Raw genomic sequence first — 26,952 nt, 5'->3', positions numbered from 1 at the left:
GTGATTGGATATTTTCTATAATTAGAGCCGAAAAAGGAAAAGAAACTAAATATTCTAGCTGTCCAAAACTTTAACTACGTTTGGTCGTTATTGCCATGGGGAATCTATACGATAGCAGGATTGGCAGAAAAAAACAAATATAGGTAAGTAGTTTACTATTGCAAGTTGCCTTTAGTAGACAAACACCATGTATATTATAGTAATATGTAGGGTTGATGGAAATAAACAACTGATATATGGTAACAGGAGTTGTTGCAAGTTGTCTTAGAAATAACAAAGAAATTGCTCAATTTTTTTTCAAACAACCTCTTTAAAATAAAATAATCTTTTTTAAAGAGGTTTAAAACAACGGTGAGAGTCAAGAGAAGGAAAACATCATGGCTAGTTTTGATATTCCAACGATTGATGTTTCTCCATTTTTGAAATCAGAGGAAGATGAAGATGGGAAAAGGAAGGTTATCGAGCGAATAAGGGAAGCCTGTGTTAACTATGGCTTCTTCCAGATTGAGAATCATGGAATTCCTTTGGGGTTGCTGAGCAAAACTATGGATTTGTACAAGACTTTCTTTGCTTGTTCAGATGAAGATAAATTATTGGTCTCTCCAAAACCCGGTTCATCAATACCAGCTGGTTATTTGAAAAGCCCACAAAATTCAGCGGAGAAGAATGAACACTTCGTGTTTCTTCCTCCATCCTCTGGCATCAATGTCTATCCCAACAATCTACCTCATTTCAAGTATGTCTTTATATTCCCTTCCTCATTTGTCCAACTTATACACTTCCGAATGAACGATTCACACTAGTTAAGATGTTTTAATGTTAAAAAAATTAATAGTTTTATTACTTTATTCTTATAGTGGATAAAGCTCAATTATTTTAATATGAACAAAAGTAATTTTTTTTGACTTTACTGATCCAATAGGTAAAATTCAGTGACCTTATATAAAAATTAGTCTAAATTGAATCAAAGGAAAACCAGAGCAAAGCCCCAAATACCTCCGATATGGTGATTCCAAAGTTAATTAAAAATTAATTTGCGCTATCATCATAGTTAAGCTTTTAAGGCGCATTATTTCCTCTTTGTGAAATATACTTTTTATATCCGTAGACATGTTTTGGAGATGTTTTCTCATTTCGCCAAACTATGTTATGGTGCTTCCAGTAAGAATAAAAAATAATTATCCCAACTTGCTAGGAATTAGGGTGTAATTGTTATTGTTGCAGTATTCTTACTTCTTAGCAAAGTATTTTTCATATTCTTAGACAAGTTTTGGATGAGATGATTTCGCACTTCACCAAATTAGGAATGCTGTTGGAGAGCATCATAAGTGAGTGTTTGGGCCTCCCTCCTAACACACTCGCAATATTCAACAATGATCGATCATGGGACTTTTTGATTGGTCTCCACTATTTCCCAGCAACAGAAGCTGAAGACAATGGAAAATCTGCACATGAAGATGGCAACTGCATTACTTTTGTCTACCAGGATGAAGTCGGAGGTCTTCAAGTGCACAAAGATGGGCAGTGGATCCCAATAGCACCTTCCAAAGACAAACTAGTTGTTAACATTGGTGATATTATTCAGGTAATTCGGTTATTTTTTAACCTAAATAAAACGGCTAATTTCACGAATATTCATTTAACTTTTTAGTTTATAGCATTAAAGTCATAAAATTGAATTATTTAAATTCTAACTTATATGCCCTAGATCCAATCTCATATTTGATGATTTGAACATATTTTGTGAATGTTATTTGATATAAAAATATATGGCATTTGATATTTGTTTATCATATTTATTATTAATTACTTGATTAATTTAATAAGGTCCTTGATTAAATTTTGAGACTTGTCATCATGATGGAGATCATGATAATGAGAGCAAAGTCTCTTACAATATAATCTAAATTTTGTTCTTGATCGTAGGATTATTAATTTAGACATTAGTAATCTGGTTAGATCAATATTTATGTGATCGTCTTTATGGGATAAAGATTAGTTGATCTCATTAACTAAATAATATAAATAGATGATGCATATAGAGATATAATCATTGAACCGATTCATTGGATAATTCCTAATGGTTAGAATTACCATAAACTGTCAATAGGATATTCTCTTGAAGAATGTGATGTAAGAGTTTCCTTTGACATGATATTATCATAGTAATTGATAAGTTATTTATTGTGCTTTGATACTAGACACCTATGGCCCTAGGGCGATAGTTGAAAGGATATTGGGTACGATTAAATACTTGTAGAATTAGTGATTGATCAAGATGAAATCTGTCAACTCTTGGTAATGAGTTTAAGCTCCATGTTGTCATGAATTATAAACGACCAAATTAAGACCTTGGCCAAGGCAATTGAATGAAAAGAAGAAAAGAGTTTCTTAGGTCATTCAATGGTCGATTATATTTGACATGAACACATCTAGTAGATTATACAAAACCTCAAATATTGTGTGAAATAAAAATAGACAGAACGAAAAATACAAGGAGAGACACTAGTAGCTGCAGAACGGATCAGAAAGGCAGCTCACCACTATGCCCCTGGATAACGTGGGTGTAAGACGATAGGTCCCCCACTAGTACTTACCTCAGGTCCTGCACAAAAAGTGCAGCAAGTGTAGTATGAGTACGTAAATAACATGTACCCAGTAAGTATCAAGCCTAATCTCGAAGTGGTAGTGACGAGATGACCGACTTTGACACTCACTATGGGTCAATAATAATAATTGAAATACAACTATGATATTTAAATCAGCATAATTTACAGAATTTAAAATAATTTATTTAATCAGCGGAAATAATCAAATTCCTTCAAATGCAACAATTCTCAATATATTAATTAAATTCCTTAAATTCAAATAATTTCCAATTTATCAATTAAATATCATTTACAGGAATAACAATTAATTCTTTAACAAACAAGAATAATAATTCATTAAAATCTAAGGATTTTTCAATTTATCAATTAGCTTCACAAGCTGAAATAAACTATTAAAGTATCGTGTAATTATTATTATTATTAAGCACGATTTCTGCCGAGTACGTACGGCCCGATCCAGAGTGTCGTGTACACTGCCGAGGGACGTGCGACGCGATCCATAGATGCATCTATCCTGCCCAGGCATTCGGCCCGCTCCACAAGAAAGGAGGACATTTTCTTATGTACCTCCGGAAGGAGAGTATATTTATTATAAGATAAATTCGGGAGGAAGAACAATTTATTTTAACAATTAATTAATTTAAACAGAAAATCAAACATATGAATTTCCAATCCTTTAATATTTTTATCTAACAATTCACAACATATATATAAATATATCAAATAATATTAATTAAACAAGGAATACAATTTACTCAAGTAATTCATGCTTTGAGTCCTAAACTACCCGACCTTTAGCAATAATAGTAGCTACGCACGGACTCTCGTCAAACTGAAAATTAAAACTTGAAAACAAATATCTAATAAAAGCTTAACTTAGTCACGTAGCTAATTTCTAAGTCCCCGGCAACGGCGCCAAAAACTTGTTGCGACCAAACACACTCACGCAAGTATACGCGGTCGTCAAGTAATAAAGTGACTCAAAGTCGGATGTCGAACCCACGAGGACTTATGATTAACTATTAACTAAATTAGACTATCCCAATTATCTAAACAAGAATTAAATCTAAAAATATTTTATTCTAAACTAATTAAATAAGAAAAATATAAATAATAGACTTTGAACAGAGAAAGAGCAGATTTTTATGATATCAATGTAATGAAAACGATCTAGGGTTATGGGCTATCTAACAATCCTATTGTATTCTTCAATTGAATTGACCGACTAATTTATCTAGCTTATTGGTTGACAGGGTTAATATTGCTCATAAGAATCTGTCGAGTTCTTACTCGCCTATTCAAGCTAACCTAACGCCTATATGTCTATGGAGTTAGAATCAACAAGAACGCATTTATAATTCCTGTAAATCAACCAAGCAAGGTAATTAGGTATATGTCTATCCTAACCACGAATCCGTTCCCCGATGCCCGAGTTCAAGAACTTGCCCTACTCAATCCTATATGCAATATAGAATTCCCACTTTCGAGTTCAATTCTAGATTCGTAAATAATATTCAATTGGTGATCAAGCAATTAAATAATTAAGTGCAAGATTGAATAAATAAACTAATATGATAAATCAAGAAGTCAAAATCAATATCCGAATAACAATAGTCATGAAAGAACCACAACCCTAGAACGTGAAGTTTAGCTCCACATAGACATGGTAGCCAAACAACAAATCATACAAAGAAACATAAAAATTACTAAGTTTGGTGGGAGAAAGATGAAACTTGATGAATTCTGGCCTCCACAGCTTTTTCCTGGCTTTTTCCCTCTTCCCAATATGTTAGATAACCTAAAGGAGGCGTTTTTGGCTTATATATTGCGTACAAAAGTCGTGGGCCAAAGCTCTCCTATTCCTAGTCCAAATCGGCTTCAGGGATTGATGCTAAGGTGGATGCGACGCATCCACCTTGTCCTCTATTTCAATTTTTCTTCTGCGAAGGTGGATGCGACGCATCCACCTTGTCCTCTATTTCTCAGCTTGCATGCGATGGTGGACGCGACGCATCCAGCTTCACTTCTACTTCCCAGTTTCGCACGCGATGGCGGACGCGATGGCCCAACTTCACTGCTAAGGTTGCATGCAGGATGATGTTTTCCTAGGTTGGATGCGACGCATCCAACCCTTCTTCCTCTGGCTAAACCACCTTTTCTTCATATTTTGCACTCCGAACACCTTAAATCGTCACACATAACTTAATTAGTCATCAAACCAATAATTACACCATGTTGGGTGTTTTAAAGATTAAATAACATCAAGAAGTGGTTAAAACATGGGTAAAGTAACATCAACACATATCGAAATATGCCAAACATCACTACCCCACACTTAACCCTTTGTTCGTCCTCGAACAAACCATCCTATAGTAGACGAAACAAAATTAAGCTCTTATCATTCAAAGCACACTACATCTATGACCATGGTTATTTGCTACAATTAGGCTCTAGACTATGCATCAACACACTTCCCTTTTCTTATGCCCTTCTTTAAACATATTCGAACAAAGACAACATGCTCACAACAATCCTAACCTCAAAAACCGACTCAATGTCACTATGCACTCATGGCTTGAACACCCAACATCATAGAGAAGTCTAATAACGTTACCTATCCCTCGTGAAACCATGTGCCCTCACAACAAAAGCAGAGAGAGTAAAATCAATCCACACATTCGAATCTCATGCTCACAAAGAAAATCGCTCACTCTCACAAAAGAAGTCACATGCATGTAATTGGTACCATAGGCTTGCCCTTAATGTAAATCTCTACTAATGTAAGCTCGCTCGATCTAAAATCAATTAGGACTTTTTCATGGTTGTAATGTGGGCTAAGGGACGGGTAGGATATATTTAAGGAATAGTGATTCACCCTCCTAAGCACTTTAACACATCATCAAATAACTTAAGCGCAAATTCTTCAACACCACTTCAATTTCACAAATAATATCACCCCAACAATATTTCCTCCTTCTTTAAGCACTACTTTAATTCATACCCACTAGCAAGAACAAGACAATAATTTATTCATTTATATTTTTCTTTCTTTCAATTTCCGCTAGTGGTGTATTATTTTACAAAATAAGTGCACCCTTCTTTCTTTCATTGGTTCCACTCAAAAGTCACCCCACACTTAGTCCCTTCTTACTTCTTTTAGCGCTCATCTAACAATTAAAGTGCTTTAAGAGGTAAAAGGATCAAAACAATGTCAATTAAGAATAAAAAGGGTATAGGCTTGTAATGTGGGTACCAAATAAAAGGTCTACAGGCTCAAAAGGTTTAACTAGGGATAGATTTTATTTGTGATAAGCAATAAGCTCAAAAAGATCAAAGAAAGCCTAAAATCATTTTTCAAACCGAGCATCACCTAAAATTTCGCTTCAATTCACATACCGGGCAAGTTCTAGACACAAGTACACTACATGGACTACACAAAAACCTCACCACACATGGCACATGACTCATTAAGGACGGTTACATTCCGACTCTCAAGTAATGCAAGTATTCACGGAGCCACGAGATATTAAGCATTAAGCGCAAAGTGAACACAAGTCAAGAAAATGAGAAATAGGCTGCAACAAAACATGCTATCCGTTTTAACAAGGCATCATCAATAATTTCAGAGTGAGAAGGGAAGATATTACATATGTAAACGCTTAAATATGCCAGTATCAACCAAGTCAAGGTCACCTAGGTTCATCATTCTTCCTCCTTTTATTCCCTACATTCCTACTCTACTCTAAAAAGAAAACAAAATTACCCGGTTCGAACTACATCCCATGGAAAAGAACCGAGGCACAAAGAAAAACCACAGGGGATTATTACTACCTAAAGAAAGCTAAAAGACATATTTTTTGGATTTTTGTTTAGATTTTAATCCCTCAAGAAAACTGTCTAGGAGATCAATCGTCGGGAAAAGTCCAATTTTTCTAATTTTTCATTTTTTTTTTCCCCCACAAAATCTACTACACTTAAGAATGAGTACTACAACTAAGCTAAAATAGCACAGAAACTCATCCAAACGATCTTCTCACCCCACACTTAAAATTTTGCAATGTCCTCAATGCACATTATAAATAATAAGAGGGTAAACGAGACTCCCTGGTAGGCCAAAGGCCGAAGCAATAGCGGCTCACGAGGTACTCAGACTTCCCCCAGGCATCGTCCTTTGTGTGGGCACCCCACACTTAGTCCTCACCATCTAGCTCACTTTTGCACTCTTCTAATGGCTTTGCTTCCTATGCTCATAATCCTACAAAACAAAAATAAATACTACAAAATAATAAAAATAAAATAAAATAAAAAGTAAACAAAAATAAAAGAAAGCAGTAACGCTGGGTTGCCTCCCAACAAGCGCCTGATTTAACGTAGCGGCACGACGTGAACCACTTTTTGCCTCCACCTCGAACTTATGAATTGAGCCCCTAACATGGCATCCAGTTTGCGGCTATGCTCCAGTGGTGGGGCTACAAAGATAACCAGGCCAAGTAATAAATTTTTCACTCTACACTTCTCGGCCTTTAGATGAGGAATGTATTTTTTGCTTTTTGGCATGACAAATTCAAAAATATAGGCATCATCTTCCTCTTCCATTGACTCCTCCAAAGGCTTAGATGACTCGATTTCCATGTCATCATCCAAATACAATGTCGAAAAATGTTTAGAATGAGGACCAACACGCCCCAACTTTAGAATTGTATTACTATTTATATCCTCATATGTGCACACATTAGAGTCTTCAAATATAACATTATCTGCTACCTCGCATGGCTCTAGTGTACTTTTCTCAACATGGGCATCATCAACAGAAATATGCTCGAATGATTGGCTCTCCACTTTTAGCTCCTCAATTTGGCGTATAAGCTCCTTTTCAGCTTCTGACAACTCATTACTATTTTGTTGGGCGATAGACGCAACAACCTTTGCATTTAATTTATCTTGCAAGTCGTGAATAGTAGTGACAAATTTATAGATCCCTTGTCCCAGTTTAGATCTTCCCTCTATAAAGTGTCTCATCCCATCAGTAAGTTCCTCATGTTGAGCTTCATATATTTCTAACTTTTCAGCCTGTTCTGCCAGCCAAGTTTGGCTCAAAATCTCCTCTTTTTCAAAAATTTTCTCTTGCTGGTACTCGCTCTCTTCATTCAATTCTTCCATATTGGCCTTCATTCTTGTGATTGCTGCCCTCATTCTTTTCATATCTTTTTTGAGTTCATCCTGTTGCTCTGCTACTTGCCTCAGAATATCCCTAATATATGCATCAGGCTCCATATCCTGCACTTCATTGCCCCTATCAAACTCAGAAATATCATTAGAAAGATCATAATAAGGGCTCAGAGAAGGATGAACAAAATTAGGACAACCATCCCAATGGCCATCTTGACCACCACACATATTACAAATATTCCACTCAAAAGATTGAGATTGTGCGCACAACTCGCTCCTGGGAACATTCTGACAATTTTTCCACCAGTGGGGTCCTCCACAATATGGACAAGGATCATCAAAATAAGAATAACCATCATTCGAACAATTTTTATTCCAAGATGCCATGCTAAAATAAATAAAAAATACTAACTAAAATAAAATAATAAAAAAACATGAATAGATAAAAAAAAGTCTAATCTAGAAAAATAGCAAATTTCTAAGTCCCCGGCAACGGCGCCAAAAACTTGTTGCGACCAAACACACTCACGCAAGTATACGCGGTCGTCAAGTAATAAAGTGACTCAAAGTCGGATGTCGAACCCACGAGGACTTATGATTAACTATTAACTAAATTAGACTATCCCAATTATCTAAACAAGAATTAAATCTAAAAATATTTTATTCTAAACTAATTAAATAAGAAAAATATAAATAATAGACTTTGAACAGAGAAAGAGCAGATTTTTATGATATCAATATAATGAAAACGATCTAGGGTTATGGGCTATCTAACAATCCTATTGTATTCTTCAATTGAATTGACCGACTAATTTATCTAGCTTATTGGTTGACAGGGTTAATATTGCTCATAAGAATCTGTCGAGTTCTTACTCGCCTATTCAAGCTAACCTAACGCCTATATGTCTATGGAGTTAGAATCAACAAGAACGCATTTATAATTCCTGTAAATCAACCAAGCAAGGTAATTAGGTATATGTCTATCCTAACCACGAATCCGTTCCCCGATGCCCGAGTTCAAGAACTTGCCCTACTCAATCCTATATGCAATATAGAATTCCCACTTTCGAGTTCAATTCTAGATTCGTAGATAATATTCAATTGGTGATCAAGCAATTAAATAATTAAGTGCAAGATTGAATAAATAAACTAATATGATAAATCAAGAAGTCAAAATCAATATCCGAATAACAATAGTCATGAAAGAACCACAACCCTAGAACGTGAAGTTTAGCTCCACATAGACATGGTAGCCAAACAACAAATCATACAAAGAAACATAAAAATTACTAAGTTTGGTGGGAGAAAGATGAAACTTGATGAATTCCGGCCTCCACAGCTTTTTCCTGGCTTTTTCCCTCTTCCCAATATGTTAGATAACCTAAAGGAGGCGTTTTTGGCTTATATATTGCGTACAAAAGTCGTGGGCCAAAGCTCTCCTATTCCTAGTCCAAATCGGCTTCAGGGATTGATGCTAAGGTGGATGCGACGCATCCACCTTGTCCTCTATTTCAATTTTTCTTCTGCGAAGGTGGATGCGACGCATCCACCTTGTCCTCTATTTCTCAGCTTGCATGCGATGGTGGACGCGACGCATCCAACTTCACTTCTACTTCCCAGTTTCGCACGCGATGGCGGACGCGATGGCCCAACTTCACTGCTAAGGTTGCATGCAGGATGATGTTTTCCTAGGTTGGATGCGACGCATCCAACCCTTCTTCCTCTGGCTAAACCACCTTTTCTTCATATTTTGCACTCCGAACACCTTAAATCGTCACACATAACTTAATTAGTCATCAAACCAATAATTACACCATGTTGGGTGTTTTAAAGATTAAATAACATCAAGAAGTGGTTAAAACATGGGTAAAGTAACATCAACACATATCGAAATATGCCAAACATCACTTACCTCGTCTCAAAGTCCACTTTTCGATTATCGCGTCGCGTAAAATTCTCGATTCAATACCGAAAAATCCGAAACTATCTAAAAGTTATATAAAATAATTAATATATGTTCAAAAATTCAAAATTTATCTATTAAATAAATTACCCTATCCAAAATGGATTTTTTTTTAAAATTCACCTCGGGCCCACATGCTCGGATTCTGGAAAATTTCGGATAAAAATGTTACCCATAATCTCAAGAACTTGAATATATAATTTCTACCCAATTCTATAACTATTTTCGTGGTTAAAATCTCATTTTTATAAAAATCTACTTTTTCACCTAAACCCTTGATATCTAAGATTTACTAGTTATAATCTACCTATAATCTATATATTTAACTCAAGGAGTGTGGAATTAACTTACCTTTCAATTGCTAATTGAAATCTCCTCTCAAAAGTCTCCAAAATCACCCAAGAATGGAAGAAAATGGACTCAAAATGACTGATCCCCGATTTTTAACACACTCTGCACAATAGTGATTTTCGCACCTGCGGACAGTGTACCGCACCTGCGGCTTCTGCACCTGCGGAAAATCCTCGCAGGTTCGAGTCTCACTAGCCTTGGCCAAACTCGCATCTGCGCACACTGCTTCGCACATGCACGATCGCAGGTGCGCCAAAATTCTGCATATGCGGAGATGGCCTCCCCTTCCCTTTTCCGCTTCTGCGAAGAAATCTCGCATCTGCGAGTTCCGCGCCTGCGAGCTTCTGTCGCATCTGCAAATGTCGCACCTGCGACTGGCCAAGCGCAGGTGCGATTCTGACAGTAGCTGGGAGCTTCAGTTTTGGCTCCCAACTTCCAACTTGGTCCGAGCCTCGTCCGATTGACACTCGGGGTCCCCGGGACTCTGCCCGAACATACCAACAGGTTTGAAATCATAAAATGGACTCGCTCAAACTCTCAAAACGTGTAAAACAACATCAAATCTAAGAATCATACCCCAAACCAAATTGATTCAAACTTAAGAATTTCAAGTTCTTCAATTTACTTCCAATGCGCCGAGATATACTTAAACTACCTAGAATGACACAAAAATTTGCGTGCAAGTCTTAAATCACTATACGGAACTATTCCCAAACTCGGAATTCCAAACGGTCTTTAATTACTCAAAATCCTACTCCAAACTAAATTTAAAGAATTTTAAAGCTTCAAATAGTTAATTTTTACTATTAAGCGTCAAACGCTCCCGGGTTATCCAAAACCCGATTCGAACGTACGCCCAAATCTAAAATCATCATACGAACCTATTGGAACCGTCAAATCCCGATTCCGGGGTCATTTTTTCAAAATATTGACCGAAGTTAAACTTCGCCTTTTAAGGCTAACTTAAGGAACCAAGTGTTCCGATTTCAACCCAAACGCTTTCAAATTCTGAACCAACCATCCCCGCAAGTCATAAATTAATAAAAGCATGTTTGGGGAGTTTTATTTTAGAGAACGGGTTTCTAAAAGTCAAAATGACCGGTTGGGTCATTACATTCTCCACATCTTAAACAAACGTTCGTCCTCGAACGAGTTTAGAATAATACTGGAGTGGTAAACAAGTGTGGATATTTGCTCCGCATGTCCTCCTCAGCCTCCCAAGTCACTTCCTCGACTGGTTGGTCCCTCCACTGGAACTTTACTGCAGAAATCCTCTTGGACCTCAACTGGCGAACTTGTTTATCAACAATGGCAAATGGCTCTTCTTTATAACCCAAACTCTTATCTAGGTGAACTGTGCTGAAGTCCAACACATGTGATAGGTCAGTATGATACTTCCGGAGCATAGATACATGGAAAACCGGATGAACTCCCGATAGACTGGGAGTCAATGCAAGCTCATAAGCAACCTCCCCAACTCGTCTCAACACCTCAAGTGGGCCTATAAACCTTGGGCTCAACTTGCCCTTCTTCCCGAATCTCATAATTCCCTTCATCGGCGAAACCTTCAAGAGAACTGTTTCACCTACCATAAATGATAAATCACGTGCTTTCTGATCCGCGTAACTCTTCTGTCTGGACTGTGCTATACGAAGTTGCTCCTGAATCAAATTTACCTTTTCCAAGGCATCCTTTACCAAATGAGTACCATATAACTTAGCCTCACCGGGCTCAAATCATCCGATAGGTGAACGGCATCGACGGCCATATAAAGCCTCAAAATGGAGCCATCTCAATGCTGGATTGGTAACTGTTATTATAAGCAAACTCGGCCAAAGGCAGGAAATGATCCCACTGACCTCCAAAGTCAATCACACATGCCCTGAGCATACCTTCCAAAATCTGAACTGTCCGCTCTGACTGCCCGTCGATCTGCGGATGAAAGGTTGTGCTGAGCTTTACACGGGTCTCCAACTCACTCTGTACTGCTCTCCAGAAATGTGAAGTAAACTGAGGGCCTCTATCTGATATAATAGAAATTGGCATACCGTGCAACCGAACTATCTCCTGAATATAAATCTAGGCCAACCTCTCTGAAGTATACGTAATCACAACAGGAATAAAATGTGCCGACTTGGTCAACCTGTCAACAATCACCCAAACTGCATCAAACTTCCTCAAGGTCTGCGGCAACCCAACTACAAAGTCCATAGTAATTCGTTCCCATTTCCACTCTGGTATAGTCATCTGCTGAAGTAGGCCACCTGGCCTCTGGTGCTCATATTTAACTTGCTGGCAATTTAGACACTTAGCTACATACTCAACTATGGCCTTTTTCATTCGTCGCCACCAATAATGCTACCTCAAGTCACGATACATCTTCGTAGCACCTGAATGAATAGAATACCGAGAACTGTGTGCCTCCTCCAGGATCTTTTTCCTCAGTTCATCCACATTAGGAGCACACAGACAATCCAGGAGTCGCAAAACACCATCCGCACCAATAGTAACTTCCTTGGCACCACCTCGTAGTACCGTTTCTCGAAGAACCATTAAGTGTGGGTCGTCATACTGGCGAGCCTTGATCTGTTCAAATAGTGAAGACTGAGCTACAACACATGCAAGAACTCGGCTGGGCTCTGAAATGTCCAGCCGCACAAGTCTGTTGGCCAAGGACTGAATATCCAAAGCTAATGGCCTTCCCTCTGCTGAAATGAAAGCCAAACTACCCATATTCTCCGCCTTTCTACTCAAAGTGTCTGCAACTACATTTGCTTTACTTGGATGATATAGGATATTAATATCATAATCTTTTAGTAATTTCAGCCATCTGCGCTGCCTCAAATTTAGGTCCCTCTGCTTGAACAAGTGCTGCAAACTGTGATGATCAGTATAAACTTCACAGGACACCTCATAAAGATAATGCCTCCAAATCTTAAGGGCGTGAACAATCGCAGCTAACTCCAAATCATGTACCGGATAATTCTGCTCGTGGGGCTTCAACTGACGTGAAGCATATGCAATAACTCGCCCTTCCTGCATTAATACACAACCCAAACCAACGTGTGAAGCGTCGCAATACACTGTATACATCCCCGAACCAGAAGGTAACACTAACACTGGTGTTGTAGTCAATGCTGTCTTGAGCTTCTGAAACTTGACTCACAATTATCGGACCATCGGAACTGAACACCCTTCTGGGTTAATTTGGTCAAAGGTGTTGCAATAGATGAAAAATCTTCCACAAATCGACGATAATAACCTGCTAAACCCAGAAAACTCTTGATCTCAGTCGTCGAAGTGGGACAATGCTAATTCTAAACTGCCTCAATCATTTTGGGATCAACCTTAATACCATCACCCGATACAATATGCCCCCAAAATGCTACAGACTCTAGCCAGAACTCACATTTGGAGAACTTAGCATATAGCTTTTGTTCCCGCAATGTCTGAAGCACTACTCTCATATGCTGCTCATGTTCCTCCTTATTGCGCGAGTAGATCAAAATATCATCAATGAAGACAATGACAAACAAATCAATATGTGGCCTGAATACCCTGTTCATCAGATCCATAAACGCTGCCGGGGCATTAGTCAAACCGAAAGACATTACCAGAAACTCATAATGACCATATCTAGTACGGAAAGCAGTTTTCGGAACATCCGAATCTCGAATCTTCAACTGATGATACCCCGACCTCAAGTCGATCTTAGAGAACACCCTAGCACCCTGTAACTGGTCAAATGGATCATCAATATGCGGAAACGGGTACTTGTTCTTAATTGTGACTTTGTTCAATTGGCGATAATCAATACACATCCGCATTGTTCCATCCTTCTTTTTCACAAATAATACCGGTACACCCCAAGGCGATACACTCGGTCTGACGAACCATTTGGCTAGTAACTCTTCAAGTTGTTCTTTCAATTCTTTCGGAGCCATGCGATACGGTGGGATAGATATAGGCCGGGTATCTGGAGCCAAGTCAATACAAAAATTAATATCACGATCAGGTGGCATACTTGGAAGATCTGAAGGAAATACATCGGAGAACTCCCGAACAACTGGCACTGAATCAATAGCCGGAGTCTCTGCAGTAATATCCTAAACATAGGCTAGATAAGCCAAACAACCCTTCTCAACCATGTGCTGAGCCTTTATAAAAGAAATAACCCGATTAAATGAACTAACCGACAAACCCTTCCACTCCAGCCTAGGCAAAGATGGAATACCCAAGGTAACAGTTTTGGCATGACAATCTTGAATAACATGATATGGAGATAACCAGTCCATACCCAGAATAATTTCAAAATCGATCATCTCGAGCAATAAGAGATCTGCTCTTGTTTCATAACCACAGAATGTAATAATACAAGATCGGTAGATCCGGTTCACAATAACAGTATCGCCTACAAGAGTGGACATATAAACAGGAGTACTCAAGGACTCACGAGAAATACCCAGGAATGGAGCAAATAGAGATGACACATATGAATACGTGGATCCTGGATCAAATAATACTGAGGCATCTTTGCCGCAAACAGAAATAATACCTGTAATCACAGCATCTGAGGCCTCTGCATCTAGTCTAGCCGGAAAAGCATAGAACCGAGCTGGAGCGCCAACTGGCTGGCCTCCGCCTGACTGACCTCCACCTCTAGGATGGCCCCTACCCACCTGTCCTCCAACTCTTGGTGGTCGGACTACTGGTGTAGCAACTGGTCCGGTAAGAATAGGCTGCTGACCCTGCTGTACTGGTCTACCCTGAAGCCAGGGGCAAAACCTCCGCATGTGACTGGGATCGCCGCACTCGTAACAACTCTTTGGTGCGACGGGTTGTTGAATAAGTGTCTGGCCCTGGGGAACTGAATACCCACTAGGAGGACCCTGAATAGCTGGTGGGCGGTAGGAACTCTCTGGTATAGCACTGAGATAAGGTCGCACTGGAGCACCTCGAGGAGGTGGTGGTGCTGGAAATGGGGGTCTACTGGACTGCCCCCTCACGAACTGACCTCTGCCCCCATACGGAGCACCTCTGAACTCTCCAGAGTACCTGAACCGCTTATCTCTCATAATCTGCTCTCGGCTCTGCTGACGCACACCCTCAATCCTCCGGGCTATCTCCACAACTCGCTCATAAGAAGTACCCATCTAAACCTCTCGATCCATGGTGGCCTGAATACCAGTATGTAAACCGACTACAAACCTTCGCACTCTCTCCGCCTCAGTAGGGAGTATCATAAGTGCATGACGAGATAATTCAGAAAACTTCGTCTCATAATCAGTCACTGACATCTGACCCTGCTGGAGCTGCTCAAACTGAAACCGTAACTCTTCCCTCTGGGAGGGTTGAATATACATGTCCAAGAATATACGGGTGAACCTGTCCCAAGTCATGAGAGGAGAATCTGCTGGTCTGCCAAGAACATAAGACTGCCACCATCTACGGGCTCTGCCCTCTAGTTGAAAAGTAGCAAAGTCAACCCTATGAGATTCCAATATCCTCATGTTGTGCAGTCTGTCCCTGCAAGGATCAATGAAGTCCTGTGGATCCTCATGTCGCTCACCCCTAAAGACAGGAGGATGTAGTCTAGTCCATTAGTCCAATAGTTTTTGAGGATCGGCGGCTATAACTGGCCTAGGCTCGGGTGTAGCTACTGCCACTGGGTAGGCTCCACCCACAAGTAGTGCACCCTGGGTCTGATATACAGCAACTGCCTATCTATGAGCCTACGCGGTAGGGGTCTGTGCTCCCCCGCCCGCCTGAGATGTGGCTGGGTCTGCCGGAAATAAACCGGCCTGAGTCATATCGTCTATGAATCACAGCATATGACCCATGACATCCTGAAATCCTGGTGCAGATGTGAAATCCACCGGAGCTGGCTCTGCCACAGATACCTCATCCTATTCCTCAACAATGGGGTTCTCTGCTGGACCCACTGGCGGCATAACTGGAACAGTCCTGGGACGTCCTAGCCCTCTACCACGGGCTAGAGCCCTCCCTCGGCCTCTAGCAACTGGGGGAGTAGCTTTTCCCTGGCCTGGAACCTCATTTGAGCGCGCTCCCACCATCTAAGAGAGAATAAGAGAAGGATATTTAGAACTACATCAATTGCACGATGGAATATGAAGAAAGGTAATTTCCTAACACCCTATAGCCTCTCGAAGATAAGTACAGACGTCTTCGTACCAATCCGCAAGACTCTATTGGGCCTGCTCATAACTTGTGAGACCTACGTGAACCTAATGCTCTGATACCATGTTGTCACGACCCAATTTCACCTATAGATCGTGATGGCGCCCAACACTACAGCTAGGCAATCCAACTTAATAAATTAAGCATACATTGACAAAATTTAAAACCAAGAAAATAATAAAACATCAAATTCTACCAATGTGTGTGCCAAGACCTGGTATCATAAGTGTATGAGCATCTAGTAGATTATACAAAATCTCAAATACTGTCTGAAAAAAAAATTAGAAAGAATGAAAAATACAATGAGAGAGACTAGTAGTTGCAGAACGGATCAGAAAGGCAGCTCACCACTATGCCCCTGGATAATGTGGGTGTAAGACGACAGGTCCCCCACTAGTACTTGCCTCAGGTCCTGCACAAAAAGTGCAGCAAGTGTAGTATGAGTACGTAAACAACGTGTACCCAATAAGTATCAAGCCTAATCTCGAAGTGGTAGAGACGAGATTGCCGACTTTGACACTCTCTATGGGTCAATAATAATAATTGAAATACAACTAGGATATTTAAATCAGCATGATTTACAAAATTTAAAATAATTTATTTAATCAGCGGAAATAATCAAATTCCTTCAAATGCAACAATTCTCAATATATTAATTAAATTTCTTAAATTCAAATAATTTCCAATTTATCAATTAAATATCATTTACAGGAATAACAATTAATTCTTTAACAAGCAAGAATAATAATTCATTTAATTACAAGAATTTTCCAATTTATCAATTAGCTTCACAAGCTAAAATAAACTATTAAAGTATTGTGTAATTATTATTATTATTATTAAGCACGATTTCTGCCGAGGACGTACGACCCGATCCAGAGTGTCGTGTATACTGTCGAGGAACGTGCGGCGCGATCTATAGATGCATCTATCCTGCCGAGACGTTCGGCCCGCTCCACAAGAAAGGAAGACATTTTCTTATGTACCTCCAGAAGGAGAGTATATTTATTATAAGATAAATTCAGGAGTAAGAATAATTTCTTTTAACAATTAATTAATTTAAACAGAAAATCAAACATATGAATTTTCCATCCTTTAATATTTTTATCTAACAATTCACAACATATATATAAATATATCAAATAATATTTAATTAAACAAAGAATACAATTTACACAAGTAATTCATGCTTTGAGTCCTAAACTACCCGGACTTTAGCAATAATAGTAGCTACGCACGGACTCTCGTCACCTCGTGCGTACGTAGCCCCCGCAATTATCAATAATTATTCAATTTAATCCTTATGGGGTAAATTCTCCCTCACAAGATTAGACAAGAGACTTACCTCATCTCAAAGTCCACTTTCCGATTATCGCGTCGCGTAAAATTCTCGATTCAATGCCGAAAAATCCGAAACTATCCAAAAGTTATATAAAATAATTAATATATGTTCAATAATTCAAAATTCATCTATTAAATAAATTACCTTATCCAAAATGGAAAAATTCCTAAAATTCACCATGGGCCCACATGCTCGGATTCTGGAAAATTTCAGATGAAAACGTTACTCATAATCTCAAGAACTTGAATATATAATTTCTACCCAATTCTATAACTATTTTCGTGGTTAAAATCTCATTTTTATAAAAATCTAGGGTTTTCACCTAAACCCTTAATTTTTAAGATTTACTAGTTATAATCTACCTATAATCTATGTATTTAACTCAAGGAGTCTAGAATTAACTTACCTTTCAATTGCTAGTTAAAATCTCCTCTCATAAAACTCCAAAATCGCCCAAGAATGGAAGAAAATGGGCTCAAAATGACTGATCCCCGATTTTTAACACATTCTGCCCAACAGTGATTTTCGCACCTGCGGACAGTGTACCGCACCTGCGGCTTCTGCACCTGCGGAAAATCCTCGTAGGTGCAAGTCTCACTAGCCTTGGCCAAACTCGCATCTGCGCACACTGCTTCACACATGTGCGATCGCAGGTGCGCCAAAATTCTGCATCTGCGGCGATGGCCTCCCCTTCCCTTTTCCTCTTATGCGAAGAAATCTCGCATCTGCGAGTTTCGCGCATGCGAGCTTCTGTCGCATCTGCGAATGTCGCACCTGTGACTGGCCAAGCGCAGGTGCGATTCTGACAGTAGCTGAGAGCTTCAGTTTTGGCTCCCAACTTCCAACTTGGTCCGAGCCTCGTCCGATTGACACTCGGGGCTCCCGGGACCCTGCCCGAATATACCAACAGGTTTGAAATCATAAAACGGGCTCGCTCTGACTCTCGGAACGTGAAAAACAACATCAAATCTAAGAATCATACCCTAAATCAAATTGATTCAAACTTAAGAATTTCAAGTTCTTCAATTTACTTCCAATGCGCCGAGATATACTTAAACTACCCGAAATGACACAAAAATTTGCGTGCAAGTCTTAAATCACTATACGGAACTATTCCCAAACTCGAAATTTCAAACGGACTTTAATTACTCAAAATTCTACTCCAAACCAAATTGAAAGAATTTTAAACCATCAAATAGTTGATTTTTAACGCTCCCGGGTTATCCAAAACCCGATTCGGACGTACGCCCAAGTCCAAAATTATCATACAAACCTATTGGAACCGTTAAATCTCGATTCCGGGGTCGTTTTCTCAAAATGTTGACCGAAGTCAAACTTGGCCTTTTAAGTCTAACTTAAGGAACCAAGTGTTCCGATTTCAACCCAAACGCTTTCAAATCCCGAACCAACCATCTCTGCAAGTCATAAATTAATAAAAGCATGTTCGGGGAGTTTTATTTCAGGAAACGGGTTTCTAAAAGTCAAAATAACCGGTTAGGTCATTACAATCAAGATGTAATCTGTCAACTCTTGGTAATGAGTTTAAGCTCCATGTTGTCATAAATTATAACCGACCAAATTAAGACCTTGGCGAGGGAGATTGAATAAAAGAAGAAAATAGTTTCTTAGGTCATTCAATGGTTGATTATTTTTGACATGAATACATAGTCGGCCACCTAGTAGGATTTGACAGTCGAACCATATCCTAGGGTGACCCAGAGCTATAAGGACAGAAGGAATTAATACATTATTTTTCTACAGGTTCTTGAGAGTAAATTATATACTTCATGTTATCCGGTCGTTAAGGAGTGTTACTAGACGCCACCCTTGATTAGTATATTGATGTGATCAATTTACTACCGGTTTAGTATTGAACCTATGGGGTCGCACACTAACGAGTGTTCTGATCTTTGCTAAAGGATTAATTACTTTATTATTTGATAATTAAATTAAAGAATTTAATTAGTCAAATAAATTTAGTTATTAGTCCAAATGAAATATTATTATATTCTTTACTAGCACAGAGGATATAATTAATATTGTGGACAAGTTGAAGTTTTCTATTTTAAATAAGAAAATTAAATTACATCTCTTGGTTGATATATATATATATATGTACTTGGACACACACACACACACACACACACACATATATATGCACTTGGTAATTATAACTAATATTTGTAGAATTCAATTTAGAATTGAATTCCATAAATGAGTTACATGTTTTATTTTAAAATGTTGACTAATTTGTAGAATTCAATTTAGAATTGAATTCCATAAATGAGTTACATATTTTTATTTTAAAATATTGACTAAGTTATAGAATTCAATTTAGAATTGAATTCCATAAATGAGTTACATGTTTTTATACTAAGTTATAGAATTCAATTTAGAATTGAATTCTATAAATGAGTTATATGTTTTTATTTTAAAATATTGACTAAGTTATAGAATTCAATTTAGAATTGAATTTCATAAATTAGTTACATATTTTTTTTAAATATTTACCATAAAGCATGTGATTTGTATTATCCAATAGAAATTATGTGTATATATATGTGTGAGTCCTAATTAAGAATTAGGGTGATATAGATCATATACATATTGTAAAACCCAAGAGAGTTATTCTTGAGAAGAAAATTGCTTTGAGAAAGTAATAGTGCAATACAAAGCCAAGATAAAAAATACTAGTATAAGAAATTTTTTTCTTGTTCTTCTACCTTTGAGTTGAGATTTTTGAGAAATATTTCAACACAATATTTTCATTCAATTTGTTCACGGAATTTCATTGATCAAAGAGTTGATAACAAGGATCAGTTTTGGTGTGAATACGCATAGAGTCTTCGCACTATCGAAGAAATTTAAAACGAGAATCTCTTCACCAGGTACGTCTTAGATCCAATCTTTGACACATAAATAAATTTTTAACATGAAAAGTTCTGCCTAGGACTGTTATTGTCTTCCGTTGCGTGTTATGAACACCTCTATGCAATCCAACAGTGATATCAGAGTCGTGGTTTATTGTGTCTAAAATTTATTTACGAAATATTTTAAGATTATATTTGAAGAGTTCAAACCATATTACATGTGTCTCGTGCAATAGTCAAATTGTTTTAATGCCTATGGATTGATATTATTTTGTTGTGAATAAAATATGTATAAGTTAAACTATTGAGATAGTTCGTAACTTGAATTTGAAATTTCGTACAAGATACGACAGTAATCTATAATAAGTTATTAGATTATACAATTATTTTAATTGTTATTAGTTTATGAGATATAAATTAATAATAATGTTCTAGCATGAATTATTTTATGTGACATATAAGATAAACATGTTAGAAGATGTTGAATTTCGTTTTTATGTCACATGTTTGTTCATTACATAATTTTGAATTATTTATTACATGTGATGTAAATTAATTTAGGACTAAGCATGTAGACAACTTGAACTAAATTCACATGCTATAAAAGATTTGATCTTTATGATATTAAAATTTATTTTAGTAACAATTCCCTCTTACTAAAATTTGAGTTCTTAAATAATAAAATATAAGATATGGTGATAATTTATATGTGAATGGATACCTCCAACATGATGTTTATGTCTTACCTAATATGAATGCTAATTCGATTATGCATGTTTCAAGTCTTAAGAGGAAAAGAGATGATCAAGTAAATCATACATACCTTTGGCATTATAGACTTGGTCATATTGGAGAGAAAAGAATTAATAAGTTGTACAAGGAAGGGTACCTTGACAAGTATGATTTTGAATCATATCCAACTTGTGAATCTTGTCTCAAAGAAAAAATGACCAAATCTCCATTTACTAGAAGTGGAGAAAGAGCTACTGAATTATTGGGACTAATTCATACAGATGTTTGTAGGCCCATGAAAATTCAAGCTAGAGGTGGATATTCTTATTTTATTACCTTCACTAATGATATGTCAAGATATGGATTTGTGTATCTTATGAAACATAAATCTGAATCTTTTGAAATGTTCAAAAGGTTCCTTAGTGAGGTTGAGAAACAGACTGGTAAAAGTGTTAAAGTACTAAGGTCTGATAGAGGTGGAGAATATCTTAGTAAAAATTTTACTAGGTATCTCAAAGAGAATGAGATTCTCTCATAGAGGACACCTCTGGGAACACCACAACACAATGGTGTGTCTGAAAGGAAAAACCGAATCTTATTAGATATGGTGAGATCTATGATGGGGTTCACAAATCTTCCAATAAATTTATGGGGATATGCTTTGGAAGCAGCAACATACTTACTTAATAAAGTTTTCACTAAGTCAGTCTCTACAACACTATATGAGATATGGAAAGGACGTAAGCCTAATCTTAAGCATATTAAAGTTTGGGGTTGTCCAGCTTATGTTAAGAGATTTCAATCTGATAAACTTAACTCAAGATCTGATAAGTGTAGGTTCATTGGGTATCCCAAAGAAACAATGGGATATTATTTTTATCACCCTGACTATAAAGTGTTTGTGGCTAGAGGAGCAACCTTTTTGGAAAGGGAATTTCTTTTGGAAGGAAATTATAGTGGATAAATAGAACTTGATGAAGTTCAAGAAATAAATGAATCAACACAAAATCAAGATCATGAGACACAAGTTGAAGAACCTTTATTGGATGTTTTGAAGTTGACAAGGAAGTTGCCATCTTCAACGGTTGAAGTTCAAGAACTATATGTAGTTCAAGAACAGGTTAATGAACCAGTTCCAAACCAAATTGAACAACAACCAAATCCAGCACAAGATGAACAAGTTGTACAAGCACCTCTTAGAAGGTCTACACAAGAACGTCATGTAATAACTAGATTAAATCTAATGGTACAAGATGATGTATCAAATGAGGTTGATCATAATGATGATGACCCTAAGACCTATGAAGAGACTATACAAAGTTCTGATTATGAGAAATGGCAAAAGTCCATGGAATCCGAAATGGAATCCATGACGGAAAATAAAGTATGGACTTTAGTTGAACCTTCAAAGGATATAAAACCTATAGGTTGTAAATGAGGTTTTAAGAAAAAGATTGGAGCAGACGGAAAGGTGGAGATCTACAAAGCCCGTCTTGTTGCCAAGGGATATCGTCAGAAAGAAGGAGTCGACTATGACGAGACTTTCTCTCCCGTGGCAATGCTCAAATCAATTCGGATTTTGCTTGCTATAACAGCCTACTATGATTATGAATTATGGAAAATAGATGTGAAAACAACTTTCCTTAATGGTGAGCTAGAAGAGGATGTGTACATGACACAACCTGAAAGTTTCACATCTCCGTCTTATCATAATAAAATTTGCAAGTTACAAAGATCCATTTATGGACTAAAGCAAGCTTATCGAAGTTGGAATATTCGCTTTAACAAGACAATTAAAAAGTTTAATTTTTTTAAATGCGAAAAAGAACCTTGTGTGTACAAAAAGGTTAGTGGGAGCACAATTATATTCTTAATACTTTATGTTGATGATATATTGCTCATAGGAAATGATATACCGGCATTGCAAAGTACCAAGATTTGGCTATCTGAACAGTTCTCCATGAAAGACTTGGGAGAAATAGCTTATATATTTGGAATAAAGATCTATAGAGATAGATCTAGGAAGCTGCTTGGGCTTTCCCAGTCCTTGTACATTGATAGCATCTTAAAGAGGTCTAACATGGATTATTCCAAAAGAGGCTATCTACCAATAGGCACTGGAATTACTCTCAGCAGGGAGGATTGTCCTAAAACACCCGAAGAGAGAGAACGCATGAGTAGGATCCCATACGCTAGTGCAGTAGGAGCTATCATGTATACCATGACATGTACACGTCCTGATGTGGCTTATGCACTAGGAGTGACTAGCCGATATCAGGCAAATCCTGGTGAGGAATATTGGAAGGTGGTGAAGACCATTCTTAAGTACTTAAGAAGGACTAAAGACCAATTCCTTATTTATGGAGATTCTGAGTTGAAACTTGAAGGTTATACTGATGCAAGTTTCTCTTCAGATAGAGATGATAGCAAATCTATTTCTGGTTATGTATTCACCTTAAATGGTGGGGCAGTGAGTTGAAAAAGTTCCAAACAAGCTACAGTAGCTGATTCAGTGACTGAAGCAGAATATATAGCACCTAATGAAGCTGCTAAGGAAGCTGTATGGATGAAAAAGTTCTTAAATGAACTTGGTGTAGTTCCTTCAATAGAAGGTGCAGTTCCATTATTGTGTGACAATACTCGAGCCATTGCTCAAGCAAAAGAACCAAGATCACACCAAAAATCCAAACACGTCCTGCGAAGGTATCACTTGATAAGAGAGATCATTAAACGTGAAGACGTCGAAATTTAAAAGGTTGATGGAAAGGAAAATATTGCAGACCCATTCACTAAAGCACTAGGAGCAAAAGAGTTTGACAAGCACAAGTGAAAATTGGGAATGAAGTACAAGAGCAATTGGCTCTAGTGCAAGTGAGAGATTGTTAGGGATATATTATATATGCCCTAGATCCAATCTCATATTTGATGATTTGAACATATTTTTGTGAATGTTATTTGATATTAAAATATATGAAATTTGATATTCGTTTATCATATTTATTATTAATTACTTGATTAATTTAATAAGGTCCTTGATTAAATTTTGAGACTTGTCATCATGATGGAGATCATGATAATGAGAGCAAAGTCTCTTACAATTTAATCTAAATTTTGTTCTTGATCGTAGGATTATTAATTTAGATATTAGTAATCCGGTTAGATCAATATTTATGTGATCATCTTTATGGGATAAAGATTAGTTGATCTCATTAACTAAATAACATAAATAGATGATGCATATAGAGATATGATCATTGAACTGATTCATTGGATAATTCCTAATGGTTAGAATTACCATAAACTGTCAATAGGATATTCTCTTGAAGAATGTGATATAAAAGTTTCCTTTGACCTGATATCATCATAGTAATTGACAAGTTATTTATTGTGTTTTGATACTAGACACCTATGGCCCTAGGGCGATAGTTGAAAGGATATTGGGTACGATTAAATACTTGTAGAATTGGTGATTGATCAAGATGGAATCTGTCAACTCTTGGTAATGAGTTTAAGCTCCATATTGTCATACATTATAACCGACCAAATTAAGACCTTGGCCAGGGCGATTGAATAAAAGAAGAAAAGAGTTTCTTAGGTCATTCAATGGTCGATTATTTTTGACATAAATACATAGTCGGCCACCTATTAGGATTTGACAGCTGAACCATATCCTAGGGTGACCCAGAACTATAAGGACAGAAGGAATTAATACATTATTCTTCTACAGGTTCTTGAGAATAAATTGTATACTTCATGCTATCCGGTCGTTAAGGAGTGTTGTTAGACGCCACCCTTGATTAGTATATTGATGCGATCAATTTACTACCGGTTTAGTATTGAACCTATGGGGTCGCACACTAACGAGTGTTCTGATCTTTGCTAAAGGATTAATTACTTTATTATTTGATAATTAAATTAAAGAATTTAATTAGTCAAATAAATTTAGTTATTAGTTCAAATAAAATATTATTATATTCTTTGCTAGCAAAGAGGATATAATTAATATTGTGGACAAGTTGAAGTTTTCTATTTTAAATAAGAAAATTAAATTACATCTCTTGGTTGATATATATATATATATGTACTTGGTAATTATATATATATATATACGTGGTAATTATAATTAATATTTGTAGAATTTAATTTAGAATTGAATTCCATAAATGAATTACATATTTTTATTTTAAAAGTATGACTAAGTTTGTAGAATTCAATTTAGAATTGAATTCCATAAATGAGTTACATGTTTTATTTTAAAATGTTGACTAATTTGTAGAATTCAATTTAGAATTGAATTCCATAAATGAGTTACATGTTTTTATTTTAAAATATTGACTAAGTTATAGAATTCAATTTAGAATTGAATTCCATAAATGAGTTACATGTTTTTATTTTGAAAGTATGACTAAGTTATAGAATTCAATTTAGAATTGAATTCCATAAATTAGTTATATGTTTTTTAAATATTTACCATAAAACATGTGATTTGTATTTTCCAATGGAAATTATGTGTATATATATATGTGTGAGTCCTAATTAAGAATTAGGGTGATATAGATCTTATACATGTTGTAAAAACCAAGAGAGTTATTCTTGTTTTGAGAAAGTAATAGTGCAATACAAAGAAAATTATTTCTTGTTCTTCCACCTTTGAGTTGAGATTTTTGAGAAACATTTCAACACAATATTTTCATTCAATTTGTTCGCGGAATTTCATTGATCAAAGAGTTGATAGCAATGATCAGTTTCGGTGTGGATACGCATAGAGTTTTCGCACTATCGAAGAAATTTAAAACGAGACTCTTTTCACCAGGTACGTCTTAGATCCGATCTTTGACATATAAATAAATTTTAAACACGAAAAGTTCTGCCTAAGATTGTTATTATCTTCCGCTGCGTGTTATGAGCACCTCTATGCAATCCAACATAACTCAACTATGTCTATGTATCAAAGAAAATGCTGACCGTGATACCCAAAAACGCAAGTATGGTGCCATATGGATAAAAGTATCGGCATGTAACTATAAGCATAGCTACATCAGCAAATGATCTTCTATAAAAGAAATTATAATTCATTTTCTGACGAATTTTCTTTTTAAATAAACAACTCATGATCTGGTATATGGTATAAAGGTGTTAAGCAACAACAAATTCAAGAGTGCAACACATAGAGTGGTGAGATCGAAGGGGAAAAGCCGTTACTCGTATGCATTCTTCTATAACTTGCACGGAGACAAGTGGGTTGAGCCATTACCACAGTTTACAGAGGAAATTGGAGAATCGCCCAAGTACAGAGGATTCCTCTTCAAAGAATATGCGCAGCTAAGAGTCAAAAACAGGACTCATCCACCAACTAGACCTGAAGATCTCATCCATATAACCCACTATTCAATTTCTAATTAGAGAACTCTATATGTGATCAAAGGTTTTCCTCTATGTCGAAGGAAACATGGCAATAGTATCTATTACTTCACTCAGAATTAATGTGGAGACAATTTATTTGAGTGTTATCTCTTCAATCAGCTATCCCATTTCACTTGTTTCCTGCAGAACCTCTTCGTTCATTTTCATAGATTACTGGAACAATATCATACAAGTTATTATTACACTAATTCTGATTTTCCGGGATCGAATTTTAGCATTTATCATCATTTTCTATTTTCTGTGATATATAAGCTTAGTTGAATTATTTTTTCTGTTGCAAAAATTAGTTTTATG

At 36.8% G+C, this 26,952-nt stretch overlaps 1 protein-coding gene across 1 annotated transcript; it reads left to right on the top strand.

The window, feature by feature from the left end:
- Nucleotides 1-377: 377 nt before the first annotated feature.
- Nucleotides 378-26,637, top strand: LOC107763562 (flavonol synthase/flavanone 3-hydroxylase-like). Its single transcript, NM_001324802.1, is given in 3 exon segments — nt 378-736; nt 1,264-1,585; nt 26,368-26,637. Coding segments are annotated over 3 exon segments (951 nt in total).
- The last annotated feature ends 315 nt before the right edge of the window (nt 26,638-26,952 follow it).

This window comes from Nicotiana tabacum, chromosome 4 (genome assembly GCF_000715075.1).
Source record: "Nicotiana tabacum cultivar K326 chromosome 4, ASM71507v2, whole genome shotgun sequence".
In the NCBI taxonomy this organism is placed as follows: Eukaryota; Viridiplantae; Streptophyta; class Magnoliopsida; order Solanales; family Solanaceae; genus Nicotiana; species Nicotiana tabacum.
The sequence above is the reverse complement of the archived record's forward strand: the minus strand, read 5'-3'. Positions and strand labels throughout refer to the sequence as shown.